The 26,141-nt window shown below is 46.1% G+C and overlaps 1 protein-coding gene across 1 annotated transcript in view; it reads left to right on the top strand.

The window, feature by feature from the left end:
* Window positions 1-26,141, top strand: part of b4galnt4a (beta-1,4-N-acetyl-galactosaminyl transferase 4a) — a 102,759-nt gene that overhangs the window by 48,375 nt on the left and 28,243 nt on the right. The window contains exons 3-7 of the mRNA XM_076138783.1: window positions 10,143-10,241; window positions 18,251-18,346; window positions 18,660-18,750; window positions 19,618-19,718; window positions 26,072-26,139. Coding sequence (XP_075994898.1) covers window positions 10,143-10,241; window positions 18,251-18,346; window positions 18,660-18,750; window positions 19,618-19,718; window positions 26,072-26,139 — 455 coding nt within the window. The remainder of the gene's footprint in view (window positions 1-10,142; window positions 10,242-18,250; window positions 18,347-18,659; window positions 18,751-19,617; window positions 19,719-26,071; window positions 26,140-26,141) is intronic.

The following is a 26,141-nucleotide window of genomic DNA, read 5'->3' as shown; positions in this document are numbered from 1 at the left end:
CGCTCTTGTCATTTAGAACATTTTAACAATTAGATGCTGGTGTTGTGTTAATGCAGTATGAGGCGAGTCAGGCTGCCCCAGGAGGCTCACACCCTCCTCGCACCCTTTATTAAAGAGGAATGCATCTCATATCTACACTCAGGCACAGTTTGTTGTGCCTGGATTGATTGATCTTAGCGCGCTCTCATGCATTAACATGTATTTCCCCTTATCTCCATGATGTACCTGGACACCTATCTCATGTTAATGCAAGATGTACACGGAGCGGCAGAGGGATGCTGCGGAGGAAAATAACAGAACCTCACCGGCTGTATGTAAATGTATGAATACATTTGGATGAATGTGCCCTTGTTTTAGCAGTTTCAAGCCTGACTTGGCAATGTGAAAGCTGCGGGGCCAAGTGGGAGCAGTGTGTTGCGGTGAACGTACAGTGGAAAGCAGCTCTGGGGGCTCTAATGGGCTGACTGGGACATTGAACACAACACTGCAGGGGCAATTTAAAAAACAACAACTTCTATGTGTCTGTCTCATCTGGGCAGAAAATAAAGGGAATGAAGGATGTTTGTAGATGTGAATGCACAGAAGAAATGTTAGTGTGGCTTAGATGGAAACGCCGTAAGGAATCAGAGAGAGAGAGAGGGAAGAGAGTTGCTTAAGGTCAATCCCATCTGGATAGACAGGCCACCAGGTGGGTGAGACATGTCCTGAGGAGGAGACATTCATTCTGACGGTTTATAAACTCAAAGCTGCTCCTGTCTGTCCACCCTCTCTGAGTTGACAGCGATTTAAAGAGAGCGAGAGATACAGTGCGCTCTAGGAGATGAGCAGGTAAGGGTCCTCCATTGCCGAGGTCAAAAGACGCTGCTTCGCTCCAAGTACACACAGGTGTGGAAGGATGTCGAGCTGAAGAGGTGTTGCTATCTCCGAGAATAAAGACGGAGCCTGGGATGTTCACTGAGCCTCGGGGTGACAGTGAAAGAGAGTGAAGCAAACTGTGTGGGGAAGATGAAAAGGTGAAGGAAGAGTAAAAGAGGCCCTGCTGGTGCTACAGGCTCTGCTGGCACAACTGTGTTTACTTGAGTCAAAAATGGAGCCCAGTGTGGCCGGTTGCTCCGCTCGTCTCCTTCCCCCCCCAATTGGCCAGCCGCCCAAATTAAAAGCCCCAAAATAGCTGAGTCAACAAATGAGAACTCTTTTAGCTTTTATACTTATTTTCCCCGTTGGTTTCTTTGGCTTTCCCCATTTAAACATTTTTATGTTGAAGACTGTTCTGTTGAGTAGCTGCTTCGACTTCTAGTCAGTTTTGGACGGCACCAGAGCTTCATGCACACCTGAAACAGAGCCGAGGCGGCACATGGTCCCATACATCATGTACACATCTCGCCAAGAAGGGAGCGGATTTGTTTCCATGTTATTCACTCTCTGGGCACGGAGAGATCTTAGAGTACGGTATCTCTGGCAAATTGCCAAAGGAAAAAGGGGATTGAAAGGGGAAACGGGAGCGAGCGGCGGTGTGCAGAGCGCCGGTCAGCAGAAACGTCAGTCGCACAGAACAACACTGTGAAATGTGTTGCGGCTCACACACGATGAAACATCACGTCTGCTGTTGATCCCAGTTTCACATCAATAGATCACACTGCAGACCAAAACAACCAGGTTCAATATTGACGTTTGCAAGTTTTATGAAATGAAATGGTGATTTTCATTTTTACACCGACTGAATTTCTGTCCCAGTGAATAGATCTGTATGCTTTGAGCCTTTATAGTGTTTTTCAATGGAGACGTATTACACATATTTCCATTCTATCTATGACTTATACACTTTATTGGGGCTTATTTCAGTATAATTCTGTTTGTTGACGTATTGAGTGCAGCAAATAGAGCTGTAGACATTCTGTGTAAGTGCCATTATTCTGCCTATTTATTCAGTAAGCGTATGATAAGAAGATGTAAGTATTGATTCTAGGCGTAGTTAATCTGACCGCTATCTCCATAATAGCGTCTGGACTCGTCTCACCGCGTTGTCACTATTTACGATCGCAGATAATGGAGACAGGACCTCCGCTTATTTGTTCTGCTGTTAGTTTATTGATCCCAAGTTCCCCTGAAGCCAGGTTACATTATCATGACGTGGGTAACTGTGTTGTGTGTGTGTGCTAAGATACACACTCATACTGTATGATATGCAGAAGCAAAGTCATAGAGACACAGAAAAAGTGTGTGTGTGTGCTACTATAATTTGAGTTAGTTTTAATAACCTGCCAATACATTTATACTCATCGGCTGGTTTATTGTTATGATGACATGGAGAAAGGAAATGTTTGAGAGAGAGTGAGAGAGATCAACCAAGCCTATGAGCCATTTCAGCTAACTGCCTGATTGTATGACACATGGGTGTCACACACACACACACACACACACACACACAGACACACACACACAGACACACAGACACACACACACAGACACACACACACACACACACACACACACACACACACACACACACACACACACACACACAGACACACACACACACACACACACACACACACACACACACGCACACCCCCTTTGCAATAAGGTGTGATGGGATGAAGTAAGGTCCATGTGCTCTGCTGCTACATTGCTGTGTCCAGGCGTCACTGCTACATTCTCACTGCTGCTGCTCACGTACAGTGTTTACTCAGCCACCAGCCTAGGTTTGTGAGTGTGTGTTGTGCATTGTGCGGTATGGAGGAAGAGTCGGTTCCCAGGCTGTGGGGATGTGCTGGTGGGGGAGCAGCAGCTCTGTCAGATGGGCCGTCACTTGTGTCATGTCCTCATTTATTTTTTAGCAGCAGACCTTCAGTTCAGCTCGGTCACATCCAGACCTGCTCTCTCTCCGGTTAAAGGGTTAATCCTTACCTTTGCTGGGTTTTTTCCTCTCATGACTGACATCTAATGGTAGAATGAGGTAATAACGCCAACGAATCAAACACGATTTGCAGCTTTCGCAAGATGATGTCACTTGTTGACATATCCAAATCCAAAGCCACAATTTTCTCCATTTTCGATATATATGTTTTTTTTCTTTCCTTCTTCTTCGATTACATCATTTGTGGACTGCAGACAAGCAAAAAGTGCTCATGCTGCCCCCTACTGGGCTGGAGTAGCCGTCACAACACGACCTCATACGTCAACAACACGCGTCACAATTTATTATAATCTGACTGTGAAAACAAAAAATCTGTCTGTTGACTTTTTCAACAAAAACACCATGGAAAACTATTGTTATAATTACATTTTTGCTTAATATCAGTTTAGTAAGGACGCCTAGCAAACAATCCAATTTTAAACTTATGGAAGTGTGTCTCCTTTTTCTTTCTGCTGTAAGAAACCAGCCGCATCAATTGTGGCCTTTTATTCCTTTTGATTTGAATCTGCTCACACGCGTCATTTGGCCTTTTGCTCGAAAAGGTTTAGCGCTTTTATACATTTGGCAGTACAACAAAGCAAACAGGTGCTGTGCTTCTGAAAAATGCATTCCGTGGGACTGGTGTGCACTTCTTGTCTCGCTGCGTTACCAGTCTGTCCCTCTGTGTCCACCTCGGTTTCCCTCTAACAGACTTGCTGTTGATGAGGTCATAATGAGCACCTGGCAGGTCAAATATGATTGGCAGCTGATTTCTTTCTTTTTTTTCGGTGCCTATTCTGTCTGCAAGCTGCCCCGTGTCACAAGCAATCAGCTGTAATCAGACTGGAGAGAAAACTGAGGTGCTGCAGTGATGATAAGCCTCTGGTTTCTCTCCTATAATCTGTTGGGTCAGAAGAAATATACTTCTCCTATGTTTTGTTGCTCTAACTGTAAAATGCTCGAGTGCCTCTCACAATTAATGAGCGTGGCAAGAGGCTAGATTCCAGCACAGATGCCTTGCTTGCTCTCTTTACTCCCTCCATCTGCTCCCTGGCCCCTTTCTCTATCTCCACTGATCCCGCTCCTATCTTGCACAAGGTCTGCTTACGTAATTCACAATAATTAAATGCACCTCTAACCGCCTCTACTCACAGTGCTTTGCCGAAGGCTGCACTGAAGCACTTCAGCCCGTTTTAGTTTCTGTCTAAAGACTACAAGCCATCAAAAGGAGAGCTTAAGCTTTGCCTGCTCTCTCTCTCTCTCTCTGTCTCTCTCTGTCTCTCTCTCTCTCTCTCTGTCTCTCTCTCTCTCTCTCTCTCTCTCTTTCTCTCTCTCTCTCTGCTGCCTAGCCGAATGCAAAACACAACATGCAATTCCATTCGTTTTGAGTCTTTCCAGTAATCTCACACATCTAGAATAATGTCTTTAAATGTATTTGAATTATTCATAAGTGGGAATCATGAGTTTGAACCACAGGGTTGGGACACAAAGCTCTTCACACCACTATTAATCCTCTGAGAGCGAACGCAGCTCTTCCAAGCCACCGTCCTTACATGCGTGCTGCTGTATTGACCCGCGACTCAATCATCAGTTTTCCTAACACACCACCTTGTCTGAGACTCAGATCAATAATTAGCAGGCACTCATTCATACATGCATCAATTTCCGATACCTGCTGCCGGTACATGTGTATTAACACACGCACACTGAATCGCAAACAGGCGGGATGTGTTGATACATGAAATCACTTGCATGCATTCACCAGGAACGTTCATTATCACATTTAAATTAGAGGTGTGGAGAAAGAGAGCAGTGCAGCAATTGTTCAACCTCTTCTTCCCCATCTGCCTGCTTTGAAATTTCCCCTTCTTTGTATCTTATTGTCTCCACACTGTACTCATCCCTGCTCCATTAATCTTCCAACCAATAAATTGGAGCCACCGACTCTATCACTCCTATTATCGACTGCAGCCGTCCCTTATTTATGCTCCATTTTTCTCCCTCTCTTCCTCGCTCAACCTTTCTGCTAGTGTTCCATTGACCGGCGTGTAATTTCTAACATGAATAATGCAGGCAGAGAGACAAAAATAGTTGCACTCCCTCTCTCCCTCTCTTCCTCTCTCCCTCTCTTCCTCTCTCTTAGCGGGGATTTGTTCTGCAATAAGTTCAAGTGAATGTGCCTGTGCTGAGCTCTATTCAGCGGTGCCAGACACTTTGTTAAGCAGAGTTGGGGGAGGGAGGGGATGGATGTGAAGGCAAGGAGGGGGGATCTCAAAGGTGCAATATTGCAGAAATAGACTAGATGTCTGATTGTGAGATCAGGGTTTATCCAAGCGCTCAGTGTAAGAATGCTGATCCAGGATCACTGAGGTGGTTCCAAGGTTAATCGTATTATGTCCAACATCCAGCACGCAGGAGCGAAAACTAAACTCTCGGTTTCTCCCACTGCTTGCTGAAGGTGTCACTCATACTCATACACACAGATCAGCCTTTCCCTCCTTATCAAAAACGCGCCACCGTTTGTAAAGTTGTATCAGATGATGTCATGTCGGCTGTAGGCTTCCTAGACTCGCTGCTCAAATTTAATGTGGAGCAAATGCGCAGAATGTGAATAGATGCTGCCTTGTTTCTTGCAGGGGGAATTGTCTGTATTCAGAGTGTCTTGGCACAGCACCGTCAGCACTGTGCTCACTGCTTTCGTATGTGCTGGATGTTGTCACAGTTGCAAAATTGTGAGCTTCACTCCCAAACAAATCCATGCAGTAAATCAAATCCCATCGATCCTGAACCAGATTAGTCCTTTTTACTTCTCTCACATGTTGACATCACAACAACACATTTGAACAATCCTGGATCAACACTCCTCGCTGATGGAGTGCGAGGCGAGCGCGAGCCAGCATTTGTCAGTATCTGTGTTTAGCAGCCCGTGGTTGTTACCGGCTCAGGCAAGATGCAACAGGCCAGTTGGAACAGAGCGTGCTTTTTTGGCCGGGAGCTTTAAAGTGACAGGATCTGAAATGGCCTGTTTTTCACTCAGTGTGCACAATGGTCGCAGCAAAGAAAGAGCAGAAACCGAATGTGGTGATTTTCTGAAAATTACTGTGTTCAAAAAATAAAGCCCTCTGACTGAAAATTGGATCAAGGACATGTGTGTGTGTGTGATATGGCACTCAAAGGCCAGTGACTAACGCTCCGCACCGTCCTTTGCCTCATATTCTCTCGAGTATTTGTAAGTGTGCCTTTTGTTGCCATGGTGAGCGTGCTGGCGAGTGTGGTTAGTGCCGATCCAGGCACACGCGGGACACACTGTGGACATTTCTCATTATCCCTGTGGATGTTGTAGCGCTCGTCTCCCCGTGACGGTGTCCAAGGACGAGTGCAAACATGCTTTTGAATCCCCCGGTAGGTAATTCAGTAACGCTCTGTGAAGCCTCCCTGCCATCATTTAAACCTGACGTATTATTATAAAGCTGTTTCTATCTGTATTTACTATTCAGCCCAGTGCTATTACATTTAATTCTTTAACTAAATCACTGCATCTCATGAGATCAGTGCCACGCTTCACCTTGAGCTAATGGAGGAGCACAGGGTCGTGTTATTATGTGCAGCTGCTGCCTTTATAGAGGTAAGGGAACATGCACAGCAACACTGAAACATATTCAAGTGCCATGTTTGAAGAAGAAGAAGAAGAAGCACTTGAAGAAGAGATTGTTCACTGCGGCCGTGAAATCCCTGCCGTTGCCTCATCAGCGGGGCATAAAGGAGCCGGGCGTCTGTGCTGTATCAGGTGTGTGTCCCTGTCATGGCAGGCAGAGCAGAGCGACTGTGTGTGTGTGTGTCTCTGCTGAGTTTGTCTTTACTGCTGTGACTCCGGGCAGACGCCGCTCACTTCCGTCTGTTCCGTAATGAGAAATTCCAGTTGCTAGGACATTGGCTGCACCGCTGAGGTTTCTGGGAGCAAACTGAGCTCTGCCTTCTAAGTGGCTCCCATTTTCCTGCTTTCTCTCCCTGGTCCCTCACTTCAGTCCTTGTCTGCATTCATCTCAGTCTCTTATGTGTTCTCCTTCTCACCTTCCCATTTGTCTGTCTGTCTCTTTTCTTCTTTTACCTTTCTGTGTTGTCTCTCCCTCTATCTCTCTCCGTCTCTCTCTCTCTCTCTCTCTCTCTCTCTCTCTCTCTCTCTCTCTCCCTCCCTCCTCTTTTCTTCACCTGCAGGTTTCGGCATCCTTAGTGATTTGACAGATAAACAGCTCCGTGAATCTCTCTGCTTTAATGTCAGGGTGTGAGACTCTAACACCGTCTGATGTATGGAACGCAGTGGCAGAGTTATAATTTGAGAGGGAGCAGAGATACACAGATTAGTCATTGTGATTAGATGGCTAATAGATTGCTACAGTAAATGTCATGCTGGTCTCTTGGCTTGCAGCCATACGTGTTAATGTGAGGGCAGTGACCGGAAGCCTGTTCATCCTCGGGAACAGGAATGAAAGATGATGATTATATTCTACTGCACTCTTTTCCTGGACGGCCTCATAAGCATACTGCAGATTTTTTAGTGTGACTTCACTCATGAACGAGGACGAACATGAATAAATACAATTATTCCACTCCGGTTATTAACTTTCATATCGCAATTTGCTGCCAGTGGAAATGTGATTTGTGAACTTGTGGGAGCAGTTGGAAGTCTCTCACATGGGGGTCGTCGGCGTTGAGTACAGGGCCAGCGGATGAAAAGAAGTCATACGCATACACACACACCCACACACACACACACACACACACACACACACAGACACAGACACAGACACAGACACACACACACACACACACACACACACACACACACACACACACACCATCTGACTGTCTCCCCCTCCCATCAGGCCTCTGCTTGTTTTCTATTTAATAAGGCAGTTTAATTAAGATGATTGGTATGCTTGGGTTGTTGGTTCCAGCTGTTTCTCTCGGGCTGGGATCAGTGAGGTCACCTGCGTGTAAATGTGAGGCCTGACGGAGACCCTGACCCCCCGCCCCCCCACCTCCACCCTCACCCACTGCAGATACTTAAAGAGGAAGACGTTCTCTCAGTTTGTTTGTTAGTCTGGCTCTTTCTCATTCATCCCCTCGTCCCTCTCTCCTCCCACAGTGGACAAATGCGTTGTTATAGATCATTCATCTTTCCACTTGAGTGAAAGTCAACAAGGTAAATGTCACTGTAAGCGTATGATGAATAAATCGCCCCGTCGCCGTGATTGATCTTCCCTGTTTTGCCTTGATGCAATGTTTAATACATAAGACCACCTGACAGGACCCTTCCCGTCAACTTTAATTATCAACCAAACACGAACGCGACACCTTCTGGGCTCAGCTCCAGGATGATGTAAACGCTCTTATACCTTTCTCAATCCGCTGCGGTTGTTTGTTATGTGCCGAGTGTGTAATGACAACGATTTGCACCGTAATACTCTGAAGTGTTAAGTCAATAAACACTACAGAGGAAGATGAGATATGGCTGATGAAGGATGCAGTGCAACCTCAGGTCAATGAGCTTAACTGTAGGTTTTAGTGCCGCATCGATACGCCGAAGAGAAGCTGAAGCTGAGGCAGCGCTTTAGCAAAGCAGCATCTGTGTGTGTGTGGGTGTGTGTGTGTGTGTGCGTGTGTGTGTGTGTGTGTGTGTGTGTGTGTGTGTGTGTGTGTGTGTGTGTGTGTGTGTGTGTGCGCGCGTGTGCGCGTGTGCGCGTGTGCGCGTGCGTGTGTGTGAGTTACACAGCAGTTTAGGGACAGAGCAGTTTGAACTCCATTTTACTTGCCCAATAACATCACTGTTATTACTACAACTTCCTCTCGGGGACGTGACACCTTCTCACATTTATATTTATGTTAAACCAGCTGCTGCTTCAGTCCTTTAATTGCTGAAGTCCTCATTACATCCCCAATAAATGAGGCTAGTTTGCGCTTTATTCATGTGCTATCTTCACTTCACCTCTTGATATTTAGTTAAACTAAGTGTAAGATGAAGCATAGATCATCATATTATAGACTCTAGTGTATGATCGTGTTGTGTTTAGTCGTATCAAAGTTCAAGGTGTCCTGCATTTCAAACGGTGCTTGATTTAATTCTTCAAGCTGAACAAAATGGTCTGTTCTGCTTCCTGTTGACTTAATTAACGGCTTTTATTCTTCTGCTCGCCTTTGTTCTGCGTTGAGACGGCGGCTGATGATGAAAGGTGATCATTGTGTCCTTCGTTGCGTGGCTCTACGTGTGACACCGCGTGATCGCCCCTGTGCACACACGTGTGTGTGTGTGTGTGTGTGTGTGTGCGCGAGTCGGGCGCGCACTTTGTGTTCCTCTGAAGTCAGACAGCACGGAGAGCCTGTCGTCGCCTTTCTTCATCATCAGCGCCCCTGCTCTCCTTCATCTCCCTCTCTGGGAAGTTAAAAAAGTCATCAAAGGTGTTTTGGTTCTGACAGCCCTTCGTCTCCTTTCTTCTTCTACTCAAAATTCCCCTTGTTGTGCCGCCTGGATAAACCTCCCGCATTTCAACAGATGCTAAAAACAAACTCTTGGTCGTCGTTCATGCAGGTGTGTTTGGCTCTGACGTGAGGACACCTTGCCGCACATGTAACCGCTCCCAGGGGGCTGAGCTCCCCCCCTTCCTCCTCCTCTTCCTTCTCCTCTTCCTCCTCTGGGGTCCCGGGAGCAGGTTTATGTCCTTAAAGCCGGATGAAGCCTCGTCCTCGTCCCCGCCGCACCGCAGCATTAGCATAACGAGCCTCTTAGCGGGGCAGAGTCAAAGGAGCCCCGCAGTGCTCTGGCCACAACGCAGGGCTAAATCTCAGATAAAGAGCCAGAGTTGGGACTCCCTGGAGAGCTCTTGGCTAGCAGAGTGGATGCCGGGAGTACGGGGGAGATTAGGAATGGATTAGGGATGAATGGCGAGGAGGGAATTCCACTGGGTCTTAATTGTCACACTGCGGCCAAAAATCCTGCATTTCTTTGGCCTGAATCAATATACGTGTGTGTTTGTGTTAGTGCGTGTGTGTGTGTGTGTGTAGCTTCTGTGCGTGTGCATGTGTGTGTGTGTGTGGTATTCTCACCCCATTCATAGAGTTTACACAGTTAAGAGAAGGTTGTGGTTTTAGTTAATGGTGTAACGTCACTCTTGTACAGGAGTTTGTCGGTTTCTTTTGTTTGTGTTTATTGATTTTGTGTCTCTTTCTTCATCTCTGATGTTTTTTAAAGGATGATGAACCGATCACAGGGATGAACGACGGCAGAGACCACACCCACGTCCGGAAGTTTCTCACCCAACGACATAAGAAGTTGCCATGGAAGCCTGAGGTAACCTTCTCCTCCTCTCCTCTCGTCTAACCTCCCCTCCTTTACAATTATTATTAACTTCTATTTGTGCGTTTCATCATCTGAGCCTGACTGGGCCACTCAAACTTCAAACCAGCCACTCATTCAGCGATTAACCTTTATTTATGATAATCGTTTCATTAACGGCTTTTCACCCTGGCTTTGGAAACGGAGTGTTTGCTTTTCGTGCGATCTAATTGAAGCGCCCTCTTCTCCCTCAGTCGTCCTCTGACGAGCGGCTGATATTTGAAGTCAATTTAGAGATTCAGTTTGTTCTTTCATACGAGGAGCTGAGGAACAAAACGTACCTTCCAAAGACATTAGAACTGGCACCCTCGGATTTCGTACTTTAATCCAAGCAGTTTGAGGGTTTAAAGACGTCTATGACCTGAAGACTGCAAGTTGATGCCATTTATTCTCATTGTACAGCTCGATTGCTGATGTACAGCAGTTTACACTCTCATCACAGCAGCAGCAGCAGCAGCAGCAGACAGGCCAATTAAACAGAGGATTTTTGATAAGGGAAGCGGCTCTGGATTTGTAACCTGCACACTAGAGTTTAATTAAATGGCTGTGTGTGTGTGTGTGTGTGTGTGTGTGTGTGTGTGTGTGTGTGTATGTGTGTGTGTGTGTGTGGGGGGTATGATTTATTGCTTGTTCTTTACCTGAGGTAAAGTTTCAACGTCTCTGCAGAGCAACAAAGTGCAGAAGCTCTGGGCAAAAGTATGGAAGGTGCAATAGATCACACACAAACACACACAGAACAGGAAAATATCCAAAGAATATTCAGGATATATATCAGATATCACACACGCAGCAGTTTGGTTTGCATGTTCTTCCCGTGAGCTTCCTACAGTCCAAACCCATGTGATTTGTGCGTGTAGTCGTTCCTGTGATAGGCTGGGATCATGGGCTCAGTCTAAGCGGAGAGAATGGATGGATACTCGTTTTCTATGATTCTCTGTCTCTCTGTGAGTCACCTGTCCCCGCTCGCTCTCTGTGTGAGTATCACTGAATGCCCTGTATGTCATCTTCTGCTTATAGGAAGTAGTAGGCGTTGAATGGATTCGGGGTGAGATGATATTGCGATACAGCTGCTGTTTTATTCCAGACTCCGACTCTCTTGCCTGAGTCGGCCTTCGCTTATCCCGGCTTTCAACAACACAACGCGAGCTCCCTGCACAGACGTAAACGATCGAGACGCAAGAATACATCAAACAGCCAAATCCTCCAAGGCTAAAGACTAAAAGCTAGAAAAAAACAATGTGTTTACTAACCACACAACCTGATCATATTTCTCTGGCTTTGCTTTAAAGTGCCTTCAGTATAATTCCGCCAAACGAAGCGACGATCAGATTTGCTGGGTATATTTTCATCAATTCTGGCTCGGTAAGTTGTCACGTGTGGGTGACATCTCACTCCGACAGGCCATCTGGCCTCGGAACATCTGTTGCATGAATATTGACGGGCCTGGATCTAAATGCGGATGGCGCTTCGGGCATAATTCAACATGGTGCTGCTTAATAGAAAATGAGACGTGGCATATGAAGTGATGAAGGCAAACTGGGCCTGAAGTCAAAGCATGGAGTCGTACAAATATGCTGATTTCATCTCAAGGCCTGATCACAATGAAAAAATGTTTTTATTAACACATCATGGTGAGACTCACAATGACAGTTTAAGTCAGTATGTCATTTATTTCCCTCAGTTTAGCGTTTCTCACGTCTCCTAACCGGACTCTTCCTCTCCTTTCTCTGACTACCTATCGGTCCTTATTACCGCCGCTAACTTGTTTTCCCTGATGCCAAGCCAAGGCGGCAGAGGTCTGAGGGGCCAGTGAGCTGGCACCGCAGGCTCCGGTTCGCAGGGGTAAAGTGGAGCCATATGCCAGCTGTCACGGACTGGCAGAGGTCACGCAGACACACAGACGTGCACATACTTAGCTGTTGTGCACAATTAAAATGTAATGATGCCGGCTGTGTCTCGTCCCATGCATGCACACACATCGAGAGAGACGGAGAGAGAGAGAGAAATCAGAAAGTGCGGCGATTCTGACCCGTGCTGCTTCCAGGTTATTTTCTGCTGCTAATGACGACGTAATGATGCCCAGTCAGTGAGCTCCAAACTGGACTGGCATGGACATACACATGCAGCAGGGACATACAGCGTCTGTCAAGGACACACACATGTCAAGGGCACTGACACTGGAGAGAGATCAGAGGGAGAGAGAGAGAGTGGGAGAGAGCCGGCTGACCCACTTTTTTAGAGTGGAGGACTGTGGAGCGTGAAGCCGATATGGATCCAGAGAGAATTTGAGCCTATTGAGCAATCTTATTTAGTCCGGAGCAGAAAGAAAGAGATTGTAATTAGTGACACTGTGATTCTATCAAATTAGTCAGGGGGGTGTTTATTATGGAGATCACAGCTGTAACATAAATCAAACAGTCAATCCGTGAATTAAATACATTGAAGATGTCCTAGTAATCAGGTATTCAGCCAATTCTGCCAATTTGCAGAAGAATGGACAGACGTCTTATTCTCTGCTCCCTGTTAACACACCCGTTCGAAAGCTGAAGACGTGGAAATAAAGGACGTGTGTGTGTGTGTCCGCGTGTGTGTGTGTGTGGTGTGTGTGTGTGTGTGTGTGTGTGTGTGTGTTGCCAATATTGCCGTTTTGGACAGCCCATTATTTAACACTCAAGAGGCAATTGAGCAAATTATTGTGGCACAACAGCAACACGGGACTCGGGCGGGAGCAGTCGTCACAGCTGGCTCCTCACAAAGACACATGGACTGACAAGACCCGGGGGAGGGACGAGGGCTTCTTTCTGTCTCTCTCTCTCTCTCTCTCTCTCTCTCTCTCTCTCTCTCTCTCTCTCTCTCTCTCTCTCTCTCTCTCTCTCTCTCGCTCCGGCTGGCTCCGTCTCCTCTCCACATCCTGCAACAACAGCCGAGCGGCTACGGGGGAGGATGCAGGAGAGGAAGGAGAAGCATAATATTTGCCTCTCGTCTCTGTGTGCATCCCTCCATCTGTCCCTCCAAAATGTCAAACAAGAAAATAGGCAAACGGGGAGGCCGCAGTGTGATTTGTACTCAGATTCTGTCCACTCATTAGAGGCGGTGGGATGATGGACGGCGTATTGCGCTGGAGACTGAAAATTACGCCTTCTAGTTAGACAGATTGCCTCCAGCCATCTTCATCCCCCCCAAGTCATAACCTGGTTTGGCGCAACGTATATAATAGTAGGACAGATGGCAGAATAGACAAACACTCATTAGTGGAGTCGATGGGGCAGAAATCAAGATCAGATCTTGTCTTACCCTTTTTTTCTGCTACATTCCAATTATCTTCTCATTATCTACGTCCACATGATTTCAGGAGCCACCGTCCTCTCGCCCCGCTTATCCACCGGCTGTTACGCTACGAGCAGGGAGGAAGAATCTAAACACCCCAGCGATAAATTCACAAAGTGATTTCATAAAATGGCGGGTGTGTAAGCAATAACAGTCCCCAGTCAAGTGCCACAGGGGGTAAAACACACACGTGACCCCGTCTATTGTATGATCGTTCCCTCATTACGTAGGCTCCAATATAGCAGCTCAGGCCAGCCGCATATCTGCTGTGATGGGACATTCCTACAGTGTATTTTAATGGTGTCTCTTCTAGTGTTGGTATATTTGCCCCCGGGGGAGCGAGCGGAGCGGCGCTGTTTGTACCCTGATGTGCCTTTGCCAGGAACATCATGTCTCACTTTTCTTATCCAAAGGGGATTTACAGTGTCAGTCGGTGCGATTGCTCATCAGTGGGTGCGCCGGGCAGCCATTTGTCAGCGCCTGGCTGCCAGCAGGAACGCAGAAGGCTGCACCAGATTTCAAGAAAGGGAGACAGAGAGGAGAGAGAGAGAGGGGAGGGGAGGAGGAGGAGGAGGAGGAAGTCTGATCTGTGCTTGGTTTGATGGCGTGACCAGATGGGTGAAAGAGAGGAGATATCACAGAGCTGACAGAAATATGAACGTGTGGAGGGAATGTTGTGGGAAAGAATCATGGCTTTATTCCCCTTTATCAATCAGGTGTCCTCTAACTCGCCCACCTCGCTGCCCACCTGTCATACCCGCTCACCATCAATCCCTGGCGTCCCGTCGGTGGGCTCTCTGTTCTTGTCTCGCTGCCGATATTTGACATCATTAATTGTGTCCGTTTACCTCCCTCTCCCTCCTCAGAGATGTATGTGCTCTGTTGCCGTGGAGCCCGTGGTAGCTTTAGGCTATATATAGGACAGTTGTTGGGACAATCTGCGTGTGTGTGTGTGAGGCGCATGGCGATAAAGAGGCAGGGGAGGACAATGGGCTGCATACTTTACAGAGACTCACGCTGAGAAAAAGATGGAAATTGAATATTTAACACAATGACGTTGTATTTTAATGAGAACATTTTAATTCACCGCATTTAACTGAACACATAACAAAATAAATACATAAATATCAAACTAATCTACTACACTGTATATTTAAGACATTATAAAGTGTTTTCTACTGAGGTTTACATGTTTGCAGCACATGTCGTGGTTACCAGCCTCTATTGATTATTGAGATTATTGCAAAATCACAGAAAGTCTTGCAAGTATAGACTCACACCTGTATGTGACAATTAAGATTGAGACGTTTTTAAGTAAATCATTTAAATCTGTTTTTAAATGACTAAGCTGCCATGGGGCCTCAGACCACCATAGGGGCCTGAGCAGCTGTACATTATAAACACTAAAGGCCCTAAGATGTACTAAAATATATGTAATTATTAGAGCGCAAACATGCTGCAAAGGTTTTTTTGGGATTAGCAGTGGCATAGTAACATTTTTATAATATTAAAACTTGCTTTCGGTACAAATGAATATAATCTTCCGAACATAACTGAACACATTTGTCAGCACTGTTTTTATGACTTCTGTGTTTTTAGCATAATTAAAATGAATATTGCCAGTTTAGAACTTTACAAGCATTAATCATTGGGGAGTTATTAAAATGCAGCAATTTAAGCAATGGGTGCTGGAAGTATTATTAAATGTATCTGTTATCAGAAGCAGCACTCACATTAGATGAGATTTGGCGGTTTTGGTTAATGGCTTGTTTTTCGTGCATATCTAAAATGTTTTGATGATCAAAGAGAGCAGATCTGCTGCTTTAATATTTACAAAAAAAGATTGAATTTTGTGACAAAGAATCTCTCATGGAACCATCTGTTGTTTTCATTTGGCAGGAACTTTTATCCAAAGAGAAGAACCCATGCAGACAGCAGAGAGAGATTTGAATGCCAGGACCTGTGCGGCTTTATATTTCTGTTAGTTAAATCAATACAGCAAATTGAAAAAAAAAAAGCTCTTTCCACGCTGGGGCTCCTATCAATAAGCCACTTTATTGTGATGGGACAATTCTGGCAATAGCAGCCGGGAGGAAGAGGAAAGCTAAAGACAAAGAAAAGAAATGGAACAGTGGAACGATGGGGAGGCTAGAGAGAGAGAGAGTGAGCAGGGGGGTTGGGGGTGTTTGCAGGAGATACTGTAAGATAGAAGTAGCACTCATCTTATCAGGGGAAAGCCAAAGGGAGTCAAAGGCAATTTGTTAGAGAAGCTTGGGGGGCTGAAGGCTGAGATTTCGTTTGAGTGTGGAGGAAAATTGCAGGAAGGAACCTCTTTCTTAAAGCTCTATCCTGCTCCGTCACATCACTTTATGGACAGAACACAGACAGGCCTCCTACAGCAAATAAAGGCAATTATTCCCAAAGTGCACCTCAGCAGAAAGTGGACTGCTCCTTTAGATGTGTGTGTGTGTATGTGTGTGTGTGTGTGTGTGTGTGTGTGTGTGTGTGTGTGTGTGTGTGTGTGTGTGTGTGTGTGTGTGTGTGTGTGTGCATCATTAGACATTTCTCAAAGCTAGTGGCTAACTGCTGTTTGAGGATGGGTGGGCGGGGCTGGGGCAGGGAAATGTTTGACTTTAAACCCTCACAGGAAATCTTTTAGACGCTTTATATAAGACATATTTATCCAGGGGCCGACGCTGTCTGCTAACCTCCACTCTGCACCTCCGTCTGCACCATGACTCTCTCTCGTTTCTCTGCCCACTGATGTCTGATTTCATTCCAACTAAATTCCTTCTGCTCTCCTTCTCTTTCTTCTTTTATCGCCGATTTTGCACAAGCTCACCAATGCTCGGCGACATAAAAAAGACTGCAAAGCACCGGAGTGACGTGTTTGCTCAACAAATGTCTCATGATTTATGCACGAGCCACAGTGGCCACAGTGGCCACAACGCTGCTGCAGACGTCAGCACAGGCCATCTGTTGAATGTCTGTGTGATTGTGATGAAACATGACATCCACCATCAAACCTGCCTTCTGCTTAAATGCAGGTAGGTGAGACAGGGGTGTCCCACAAAAGGACAATGTGATTTGCACCTGTGTGTGTGTTTCGTGTGATTGACCGACTGGACGCCTCACACTTGTGTCTGTGTAACAAGCAACGACTGCACACTGGGTACAGATGAAATAGGGTCAACACAGTGAAAGCAGCCTTTTTGCTTTGATCCAACTAGAGAAGCTGACAGCGCTCCTGAAGTTGTGTGTGATGTCCTAAATATCTGTGGCAGCATTACAGCAACAGCCTGCAGGGACCGCTGTCAAGTTTTTAGTTTAGCGTGTCGGAAAAATTACAAATCTGTCGGATCTCGGCATTCTGCTGGCGTTTGAGTTTGTGTCTGCGTGGCCTCTGTTACACCTTGCATTATAACGTGATCTCCCTGTCTGGGTGTGTTATCTGGGTAATAAGAATCAAAGATTAGCCATCAGCCCAGGATGTGTTTATCAGCAGTGTGTAGACAGCGCAGTGTCTTAAGCAGTCCGCAGCATTTCCGCTTCTGCCACATGGAATCTGAAGATTTTGGATGCGAAAGTGTCAGCTTAACCTATTTAAAAGTGATTTGCTCTCTGACAGTGAAGCTGCTCAACACTGAGCAACAACATTCTCAGGTGTTGTAAAGGTTGTGCAATATGTCTCAGGGACACCAGTGCATTAGACCTGTCTTTAGTCCTGTGGGTAATGTGTGCTACGAAGACGAGAGGTCAGGAAGTCTGCGTGTTCCTGTGTGTGTCCCATCTCATGTTCACCCTCAGGTCCACTCTGTGTGTTTGCCATGTATCACTAAACACTTTTGCATGCCTCCTACGTTATGAGGACAAGATACCTCCTTCTCTGCGTGTGTGTGTGTGTGTGTGTGTGTGTGTGTGTGTGTGTGTGTGTGTGTATGTACAGCATGTGTGTGTGTTTGCTGTGTGAGTAGGTATCACTCCTTGAACCTTTACCATAGCATGTAACATGTAAGTATGAGTGTGTGTGTAATGATGTGAGCAGTTCTGTTAGTGGTGGCCTGTGTAGAATATGCTGACACACACTGCGCTGTGTGCCGTTTGCTTTACAGTGTGTGACCTACAACAGCTCACACAGCAACCCGACTTCACACGTGAATCATTGGAGTGTCTCATCTTGTGTGTGTGTGTGTGTGTGTATGTGTATGTGTGTGTATGTGTGTGTGCATACTGAAACTATATACCGAGAGTGTTTGTCACCATCTGTCCCTGTTATGTCCTGTGTTTCCCTGTGTAGTTGAGACAAATGTCACACTATGAGCAGGGGATGAGCTCTGACAAACTGCTGCAGACACTCACACGTCACTCCTCTCCCGCACCTCTTATTACTTCTGTCACCACCTCTTCTTCAGGACAGTGAGGACATTTGAAGATGCATTCATGCGTTTCACCAACATTTGCATTCTAACTGCAAATGTAAATCTGCAGAAATCTGAATCAAATCAAAACATTTCATGCATGGTGACAGATCCTGTGGCTGTAGCACAACGGGATACTCACAGTGAAAGCGATGTGGCTATTTGCAACGACTAACCTGTTTCCTCTGCGTGTGTGTGTGTGTCTGTGTGTGTTGACAGTATAAAGGCCAAGCCAACCTTCACGTGTTCGAGGACTGGTGTGGCTCGTCCACGGCCCAACTCAGAAAGAACCTGCACTTCCCTCTCTACCCTCATGTAAGTATCTCACATTGGCTTGAGACCATCTGATGTGTTTGCTGCTACACATACTGTAAATAATTGTAAGCAATTTGATTTGATTTCTTTATTTCCAATCCACTTTGTTGCTCTTGGTTACTGGAAACCTTTTATTGTGAAACATTTGCATCCATGTTATTTGTAATCATTCTATGTTTTGTCAGAGAGCCAAATGGGTTCACGACTAATGAGGCTCATGTAGGCAAAGCTTGTTTCCTCTTTACGTCCTGGCGACCGTATCAGTATCAGCGCTCTACATCTTTGCTTTTGTTCCCACGTGTTCCAACCGCAGACGAGAACCACAGTGAAGAAGCTGGCAGTGGCTCCTAAGTGGAAGAACTATGGGCTCAGAATATTTGGCTTCCTTCACCCATACAGAGACGGTAAGTGCCTCGTATTTATTATCCGGACGCTCCCTGAAGGCCCCGCAGTCAGCCAGCGTCACACACAGCGTTCTTAATCCAACCGCACAAGAACTACACAAACGCTGGGTATTCACATTTTTACTCAGGCTGAACGCCAGAGATCTTACTGCTAAAGCTTGTTGCGGTGCTCTAATACCCCCCCCCCCCCCCCCCCCCCCCTACGCTGAGCCCGGTTGCTATGGTAACAGCAAAGGCTTAACACTTGAGTGCCCTTTGACAAATTGCAGAATATGAAGTTATTAATTAGAAAACCATTTATTTTTGGCCCCTTATGTAGCTCACATTAGCTCTGTCGCTCTCTGCAGCTCCGAGCTCAAAGGTCGCGCGCCGATCTGTACGTTCATCAGAGCCGCTCACCTCACACTGCCGGATGTGACCCTTCAGATTTGGATCAACGGATTGCTGAATATCTTACCTTTGCCAGCACAAAAACGCACATTAGAGTATAAAATCACAAGGTGTTAGTGTCGCATCATCATCCTCGCAATAGGCAGTTAATGTTTGACCGCCGCTGCTGTCTTCGCGGCAAATAAGATAAAATAAGCCCCTTTATATTTTGCGTTGACATAATCAAAATTTCAGTTGATAAATGTTTGTCCAGTTAGCTATTAAATTTAGTAAATTGCCTTTCTTAGAGTTAGTGTTTTGAAAGACAAACACTGATAGAAAGAAATTGTCATCTACAGGGAAAGTGACTCCATGCATCTCAAGTATGCAGCAATACCTTTAAGACACACACACACACACACACACACACACACACACACACACACACACACACACACACACACACACTCAAATCCTGTTGTGTCCCCTTCCTCCCAGGTGATTTCCAGTTCTCGGTATCATCTGATGATAACTCTGAGTTCTGGCTGAGTCCGGATGAGAGCCCACTCAACGCCAGGCTGCTGGTCTATGTAGGACAGGTAAGCACTCCCCCGACTGAAATGGGCAAGGGCGGATACAGTATGTGACTAATGTTGTATACCAGCAGGAGGAAACTGCATGGGTACAGTTGCTATGGTGATACCTCAGCATAATAGACCTTGTTGAGTGGTAGTTTGACTGATATATTTGACACGTCCATAGATATGATTTGAATGGACACCTGTCAGCCGCGCGGTACTAACTGACAGTAGTGTGGATTACACTGTTGCTGTGAGCTTGTCAACACACCCGAGCGGCTCATTCTGCCAGACTCACAACAGCAGCAGCAGGGACGAGAGCAGCAATGTGACCTTATTTGTCTTTTAGTGATCGTCCCCGTCCCCTCATGTCACCAGCCCCGCGTTCAGGCCATCACTCACCTCCACCTGTGCAGCTCTGAGCCTCCTTTTACGGTGCTCTGTGGTAAATCCTTTCCTTTTTCATCTATCCTTGAAGTATCCTCTGCCCCTGTGCCGTCTCTGCCGTTCTCTCTCTAAAGTGCTTGTTGGAGTGCAGAGAGGTAAAAGGATGTCGGCGTTTGAACTTGCGGGGTTATGAGCAAAAGTACGTGTTGGAGAGCCAAAGGTCCGGGGCTGCAGCCGTCTCCGTTTCCAACAGGATGTGAGATGTCACCAAGACATCCAGGGAGTTGAGATTAATTATCGGGCGGTGAATATTGATGTGACATTTAGCAGTAGAGAAATATAATCTAAGTAATGACAGGGGAGCGTTGCTGTGACCGGGGATCGTTCACTTTGCCATTAGCAGACAGACGAGCCTCACCGCCTCCCCTGTGTTCAGGGACACCACAGGTTTTACTGAATCTAACCTTCCTGTCTGCACTTTTCATTATGCTTGGCTGAATATAGACGAAATTTGAATAAATAAGAATTAGCTTTCCTCTTTGTGAAATGGGACAAAGATCTGTAGTGAAACTCCACAATGTTACTCAAAAATCAGTGTCCTTCTTTTATTTTTCAGTTTTAATTCTGTTTAAATTCCACTTGCTGGCTTAATCAACATTCAGACCTGGCATTTTCTTCTTAAATTGATTAAACCCATCCCATAATAGAGTAATAAAAGTGTATGTAAGTGATAGATAGAGTTCCAGCCCTGGGAAAGAAACTCCTGCGCTTTTGAAACATAGGCTGGCAGGTTTTGGACAGTGTCTCATCTTTGTAATGTAGTGTCCTCTGTAGTAAAGCTGCCACATCAGTCAAATACACAAGTGCACCATTACGTCAGCGTCCCCAGAATTCTGTGCAGTTGTCTCTGCGTTGCTCCGGCCCCTGAGATCCTCAGACGACACATTCGACGGGAGTTTAAACCAGTTCAATAATTCCTAACCTGAGTCACGGCACCAGGAATAGACGCGCTGCATTAATGCGTTGCTATTGTATGTCAGCGGCCACAGTGGTGCCATTCATCGCGCTCCTCGGCTATATATGGAATGTGCTGCCATCAGACGTTTGGCTGTGATAGGACAGAGAGAGGCAGCGTTTCCGCGGAGACCCCTGTCAGCATTCCGAGACTGGCTTCGGAACGATGTGGCGAATGCGCGCAATGACTTTCGGCTCCCCGCAGGCCATCTTAATGAAATGATGAGGTCATCGACTAAAGCCCCTGTGTCATGCCCACACACACACGCATACAGGTGGTTAGGCTGCACACACACAAGCCCACTAAAGCCTAATGACGACATCACCTTCTCCTCTCCTGTTCCACCTTCCACCTCACTACATCAGTATGTGTGTATGTGTGTGTGTAATCAGAACACACTCCATTGTCCTGCTGGGACATTATCCGTGCACGTTAAGAGTATAATGTGAGTGAGGATCATCCACCGCTCTGCCTCGGCTTTAATCATAATTTGGCCCGCAGCTAATGTGTAATGAGATTTCTTTCAATCACAATGTCCCATGGAAGCAGACCAGGTCATGTCCGATAGCGAGAGAGTCTGATTAGTAGAAGAAGCATTCTGTGCGTGTGCCTGAGGGAGAGTGTGTGTGTGTGTGTGTGTATTCTGCTGCATTTGTGGACAGACAGACGTGGATGTTGATGTATGTTTGTCATCTGAACTGTGATATTTATTTTGTGTGGTTCGATACACATGCCTGAAACGACTCTCTCTCCTTCTCACACACACACACACACACACACACACACACACACACACACACACAGGAGAAAGTGGGTCAGGGGGAGATAATCCGTAGACTTGGTCATTGTGTTTCAAGCACCACACTGAACACAAAGACGCAAAACTAGGACAACAAATAAGTTCTTCATGCAAACACACGCGTGCAAGTGAAGTGAGTCGAGAACCACATAGCCCCGCCTCCATGATTCCACAACTCCGCCCACCAGGTGATTGAAAACGTAGGTAACGCTTCCCCCTGTGGTGAACGGTGGTATTATTTGGAGGCCAAACTGGGGGGTAGCGCTGTAGGGAAGTGAGATGTTTAACAGAGCGCTTGGTTTAATGGGGATTTAAAGACATTAAACCAAAAAAAAAAAAAAGTGCTCAAGAAATCATATGCCTCTGTTAAGACTCTTTTTCATTTGACAGGCACTTTGAGGAGGACATAAAGCTTAATTACCCAAGGAATCGGCAATTGAGCGATTAGTGAATGTGCAGGTGTCCTGGTGTGTGAGAACATGCAGCGAAGTGGACTTGGGAGAGGAACATAAGAGAAATCCTGCACGTCACTTCCCTCCGATAGGTCTCATAAAAGTCTGCTCATAAAAGGAAAAAGCCATCTTAAATTGTCCAGGCGTCGTCTCCTTGGACACATAACTAAAACTTACTTTGAAATACCTCTCAGTTTCATCTTTGCTTTTAGTTTCCTTGTTTGTTTTATTCATTTTATTCAAAGATGAATCAAAGATAAATATAATCTTGTCTGGGGGACCATTTGTCAACGCTAGCAGGTCGATGCGGTAAATAAGCGGCGGGATCAATAAGCAACTTGAAGTTTGCAAACAAGACTGATTAGTGATCGACTGGAGAAGCGTTTGGAGCCCAGAGAGGCGGAGTGATGCATGAGGCGGAGGTGTGACGGGGCAGCATTTGTCACACACACGTCACAGCAGATAGAAACTCTCATCAATGTGATCTCAGTCGGAGGGTGTGGTGGGGTTGGGGGGCCGGGGGGAGGGGAGAGACTCCTAACTAAGGCTGCGTGTTCTTGTTTGTGTTTGATTAGTGTGAGGTGATAATAAGCTATCTGAGGTGTTTGCTGTTACTTGCTTGTGCGGTGCGTTCAGGTGCAACTGAAACAGACTGAACAAGCAAATTCATATCACAGGATCTCTCTCTCTCTCTGTGAGTGTGTGTGTCTCATTTCACTAGGACAGAAAATGAGCAGGTGTAGATGGAAAGGTGGCGATAGAGAGAGAGAGCGAGAGAAGTAATGTCTCCATACCTGCACGCTCATGTTCCTAATGTTCATTATCCACGTTTGTGTTTCACCGTTCGGCTATTCCTGAGCCTGAAATTAGTTTTCCCCCGACATACACACACGTGTGGGTGAAGTCCACACCAGAGAGAGACAGAGACAGAAGGAGAAAGAAGTATGCCTGCGCCTCTGTCTGTGTGTGTATGTGGGTGTGTGTGGAGTGTAAGAGAGGGAGGTTATGTCAGAGTAAGGTTGGAACATCTAGGTTGTTTTTCTGCTTTAAGGTTAAGAAATTGGGTCTCCAAGTTTGCTGCTGTATTTCTTGGAGAGTTCTGAAGTTGCGAGGGAGTTGTGTGTGTGCGTGTGTGAGTGTGTGTGTTGCCCCTCATGACAGTCTGGCTGCCTACTGTCTTCCTTTATTTCCGTCTTCCTGTGATTTACCCCCCGCCTGCTCTGAGATGGGGCTCTGCCTCATTGTTCAGTGGAGAATGGCGTCTGCGTTCTTTGCGTGTTCGTCTGCGTGCTAATCGTGTCCTCACACATCAGAGGACACCTTGCACTTTACTGAGGAGAGCCAAGGTTCTCAGCGTGTTATCGTCTTCGTAATTGATTTCTTTCATCGCCGCCGTCGTTCCTATATAGAAGAATCGCCTTGAAAAGGGAAACACTTAACTATCCCCTTTGATTTGAACCTGTTTTCCAGCCATTTTCACGCTCGAACCCGAATCGTCCAAGAAGCTTTTTCGACATGAGACGGTTTGAGATGCGTTTAAGTGAATAAATCCATCATGGGAAAAGGACCATGAACCACAACTTCCAAGACATCTGAGCTGTTTCTCAGCCGGTGAAAGTGATTTCAACACCAACGGATTTTTCGTTTCTTTTCATTTTATTTAGCCCCTCCAGATGCTTTACCGGTAAAGCTGGTGTCTACGTTTGCTCTCTCTTTCATTTGGCCAACAAAAGCTCTTTCAGCCATCAGAACACATACATTCACAGTGAGAGTGTAAACATTTGGGTAAATGGCAGCACTTTTCAGCAGCGCTGCCTTGAAAGTTTGCCATTTTCTTTCAGCTCACTTTCCTTTGCCTGTCTCCTTCTTTCTTCAACCTATTTTAGAAGGTTTAATTAAATATCATCTTCCCAGGATGAAAATTTTGCTTTTAAGGCACTAATTGCTAAGTTTGAAGTCGGAATGAGCTGAAAACCAAAATGAAAACTTTAATATGACAGAAATCTACAGTTTAAAGGGTTAAATCTGTTATGTGTTCTAATTCAATTCAAACCTCGCATCCAGTCAAGCGTTGAAATACAAATGAACGGACATTGAACGCAGCGCGACTGTACTGACTGATGCCGACTGTTGTCACGTTGATAAGCCTTTGTTATTCTGAGCCGCCTGCGAACAAGCTTCTGATGTGCAAACAGGCGTGTGTGTGTGTGTGTATGTGCGCGTGTATGTATGTGTGTGTGAGAAAAATTCAACCAGCGGGAGCCAGGATTTAGCTTATCACACGTTTCTAAACCAGTATTGCTTGACGTTGGCGGTGGCTCCATCGCTCCTGAAACACAGATTAAGTTAAAGTCAAAAAACGGCAAAATAAAATTGAATAATGTGGAAGAAAAATGCGAAGTTGGCTTTGAAAGTTGAAAACGTGACAATTTGTGTTTTTGAAGGCAAACCCCCAGAGCTGCACCTGCTTTAGAAGCCAAAACAACACTCCACTTAACATCTGTCATCTCCAAACTATCACCTAATGAGACTTCATCATTACATAATCATAATAAACTTGCTGCGTCATGTGAACACACATTTGAATATGACTTCACATTTGTCCCGCCAGCAAAAGTTTCCCCATATAGAAACTCTGTGAGGGAGCTAAATATACAACATCTCCACACGTCATTTGCATATTCTCTTTCTCGCCCTGTCACTTTACTCCTGGCAGTCTTCCTCCCTCCACGCTTGAAGATGAGTAAATGAGGAGACTGCTGCTGTGGAAATGCATGGCAGCGATGCTGTGGGCTAGAGTATGAAGGCACAGACGCACACTTATGTCCTCCTCGTTTCCAGTCTGAGGCTTTTGTCGCTTGGTTTCGGACAAACATCGCTGCTGGTTTTTTGGTTTCCCCCCCCACAGGGTTTCTGTTCCCGTGCCAACACACTGGTTCAGAGGCGCCATTGTATGTTTCCCACTTTGTGTGTGTGTGTGTTCCAGTAGCTTGTTTGTTTGCTTACTGTGTGCGTGTGTGCCCCTGTGCTTCCTGAGCGACCCAGAGTGCGGATCAACCACTGTTTACAAGCTCAAAGCCCCTTGTGATCCGTCCTCACACACCACAATGTTACTTGACCCGCTTGAAAATCCAACACAAACAATTAAAGGCATGCCCACTGTGATCTTAGCCCCATTCTTTCATTATGGACAGCACCAGCAGGGGCTCTAATTAGTGGCTTTGGCTGGCTGAGGTAATGGATGCCTCTGATTTGACTGCAGAATTGGAGCGGGAGTCCCAGGGGGGCCGGCGTCTCAGAGTGACTATTGGCACCAAATAGTTGTTTCTCTTTTTGTCGTCTGTTTGCTGCCATCGGTTCCGATTGGCTTGCTCACTTTTCCCGTCAGTCTCCCCCTCCCCCTACACTGTGACACTCCTGGGGAAACTCAGCTCTGTTTTCTTTTGTTGGGCTGTCATAAGTAGCCAACTGATTGATTTTCTTCCATTTACCATATTCCATATTGTAAAATTGAGGTCCACCTGTTTGTGACCTTTATTGTGTGTTGAGTCTCTAGTGTCTGCAGAGAATGTTGCGTTCAATGTCTCTCTTTAAAAAAAATGACTAATGACGCTGCATGTCTCCTTCCTCTCCTCTGTGCATTCTCCACGTCCCTTCTCTGGAGTCTCTGATCTGTTTCTCCTGTTTTCTCTCTCTGTGTGTGTGTGTGTGTGTGTTCCAGCTGGGCACAGAGTGGACCGCCCCGGGCGAGTTCAGCAAGTTCAGGTCCCAGTCCTCCAAGTCTGTGCAGT

Source organism: Genypterus blacodes, unplaced genomic scaffold, assembly GCF_046128005.1.
Source record: "Genypterus blacodes isolate CSIRO-AG114 ecotype Tasmania unplaced genomic scaffold, CSIRO-AGI_Gbla_v1 ptg000015l_1, whole genome shotgun sequence".
Classification (NCBI taxonomy): Eukaryota; Metazoa; Chordata; class Actinopteri; order Ophidiiformes; family Ophidiidae; genus Genypterus; species Genypterus blacodes.
This window is presented reverse-complemented; position numbering and strand designations above follow the sequence as displayed.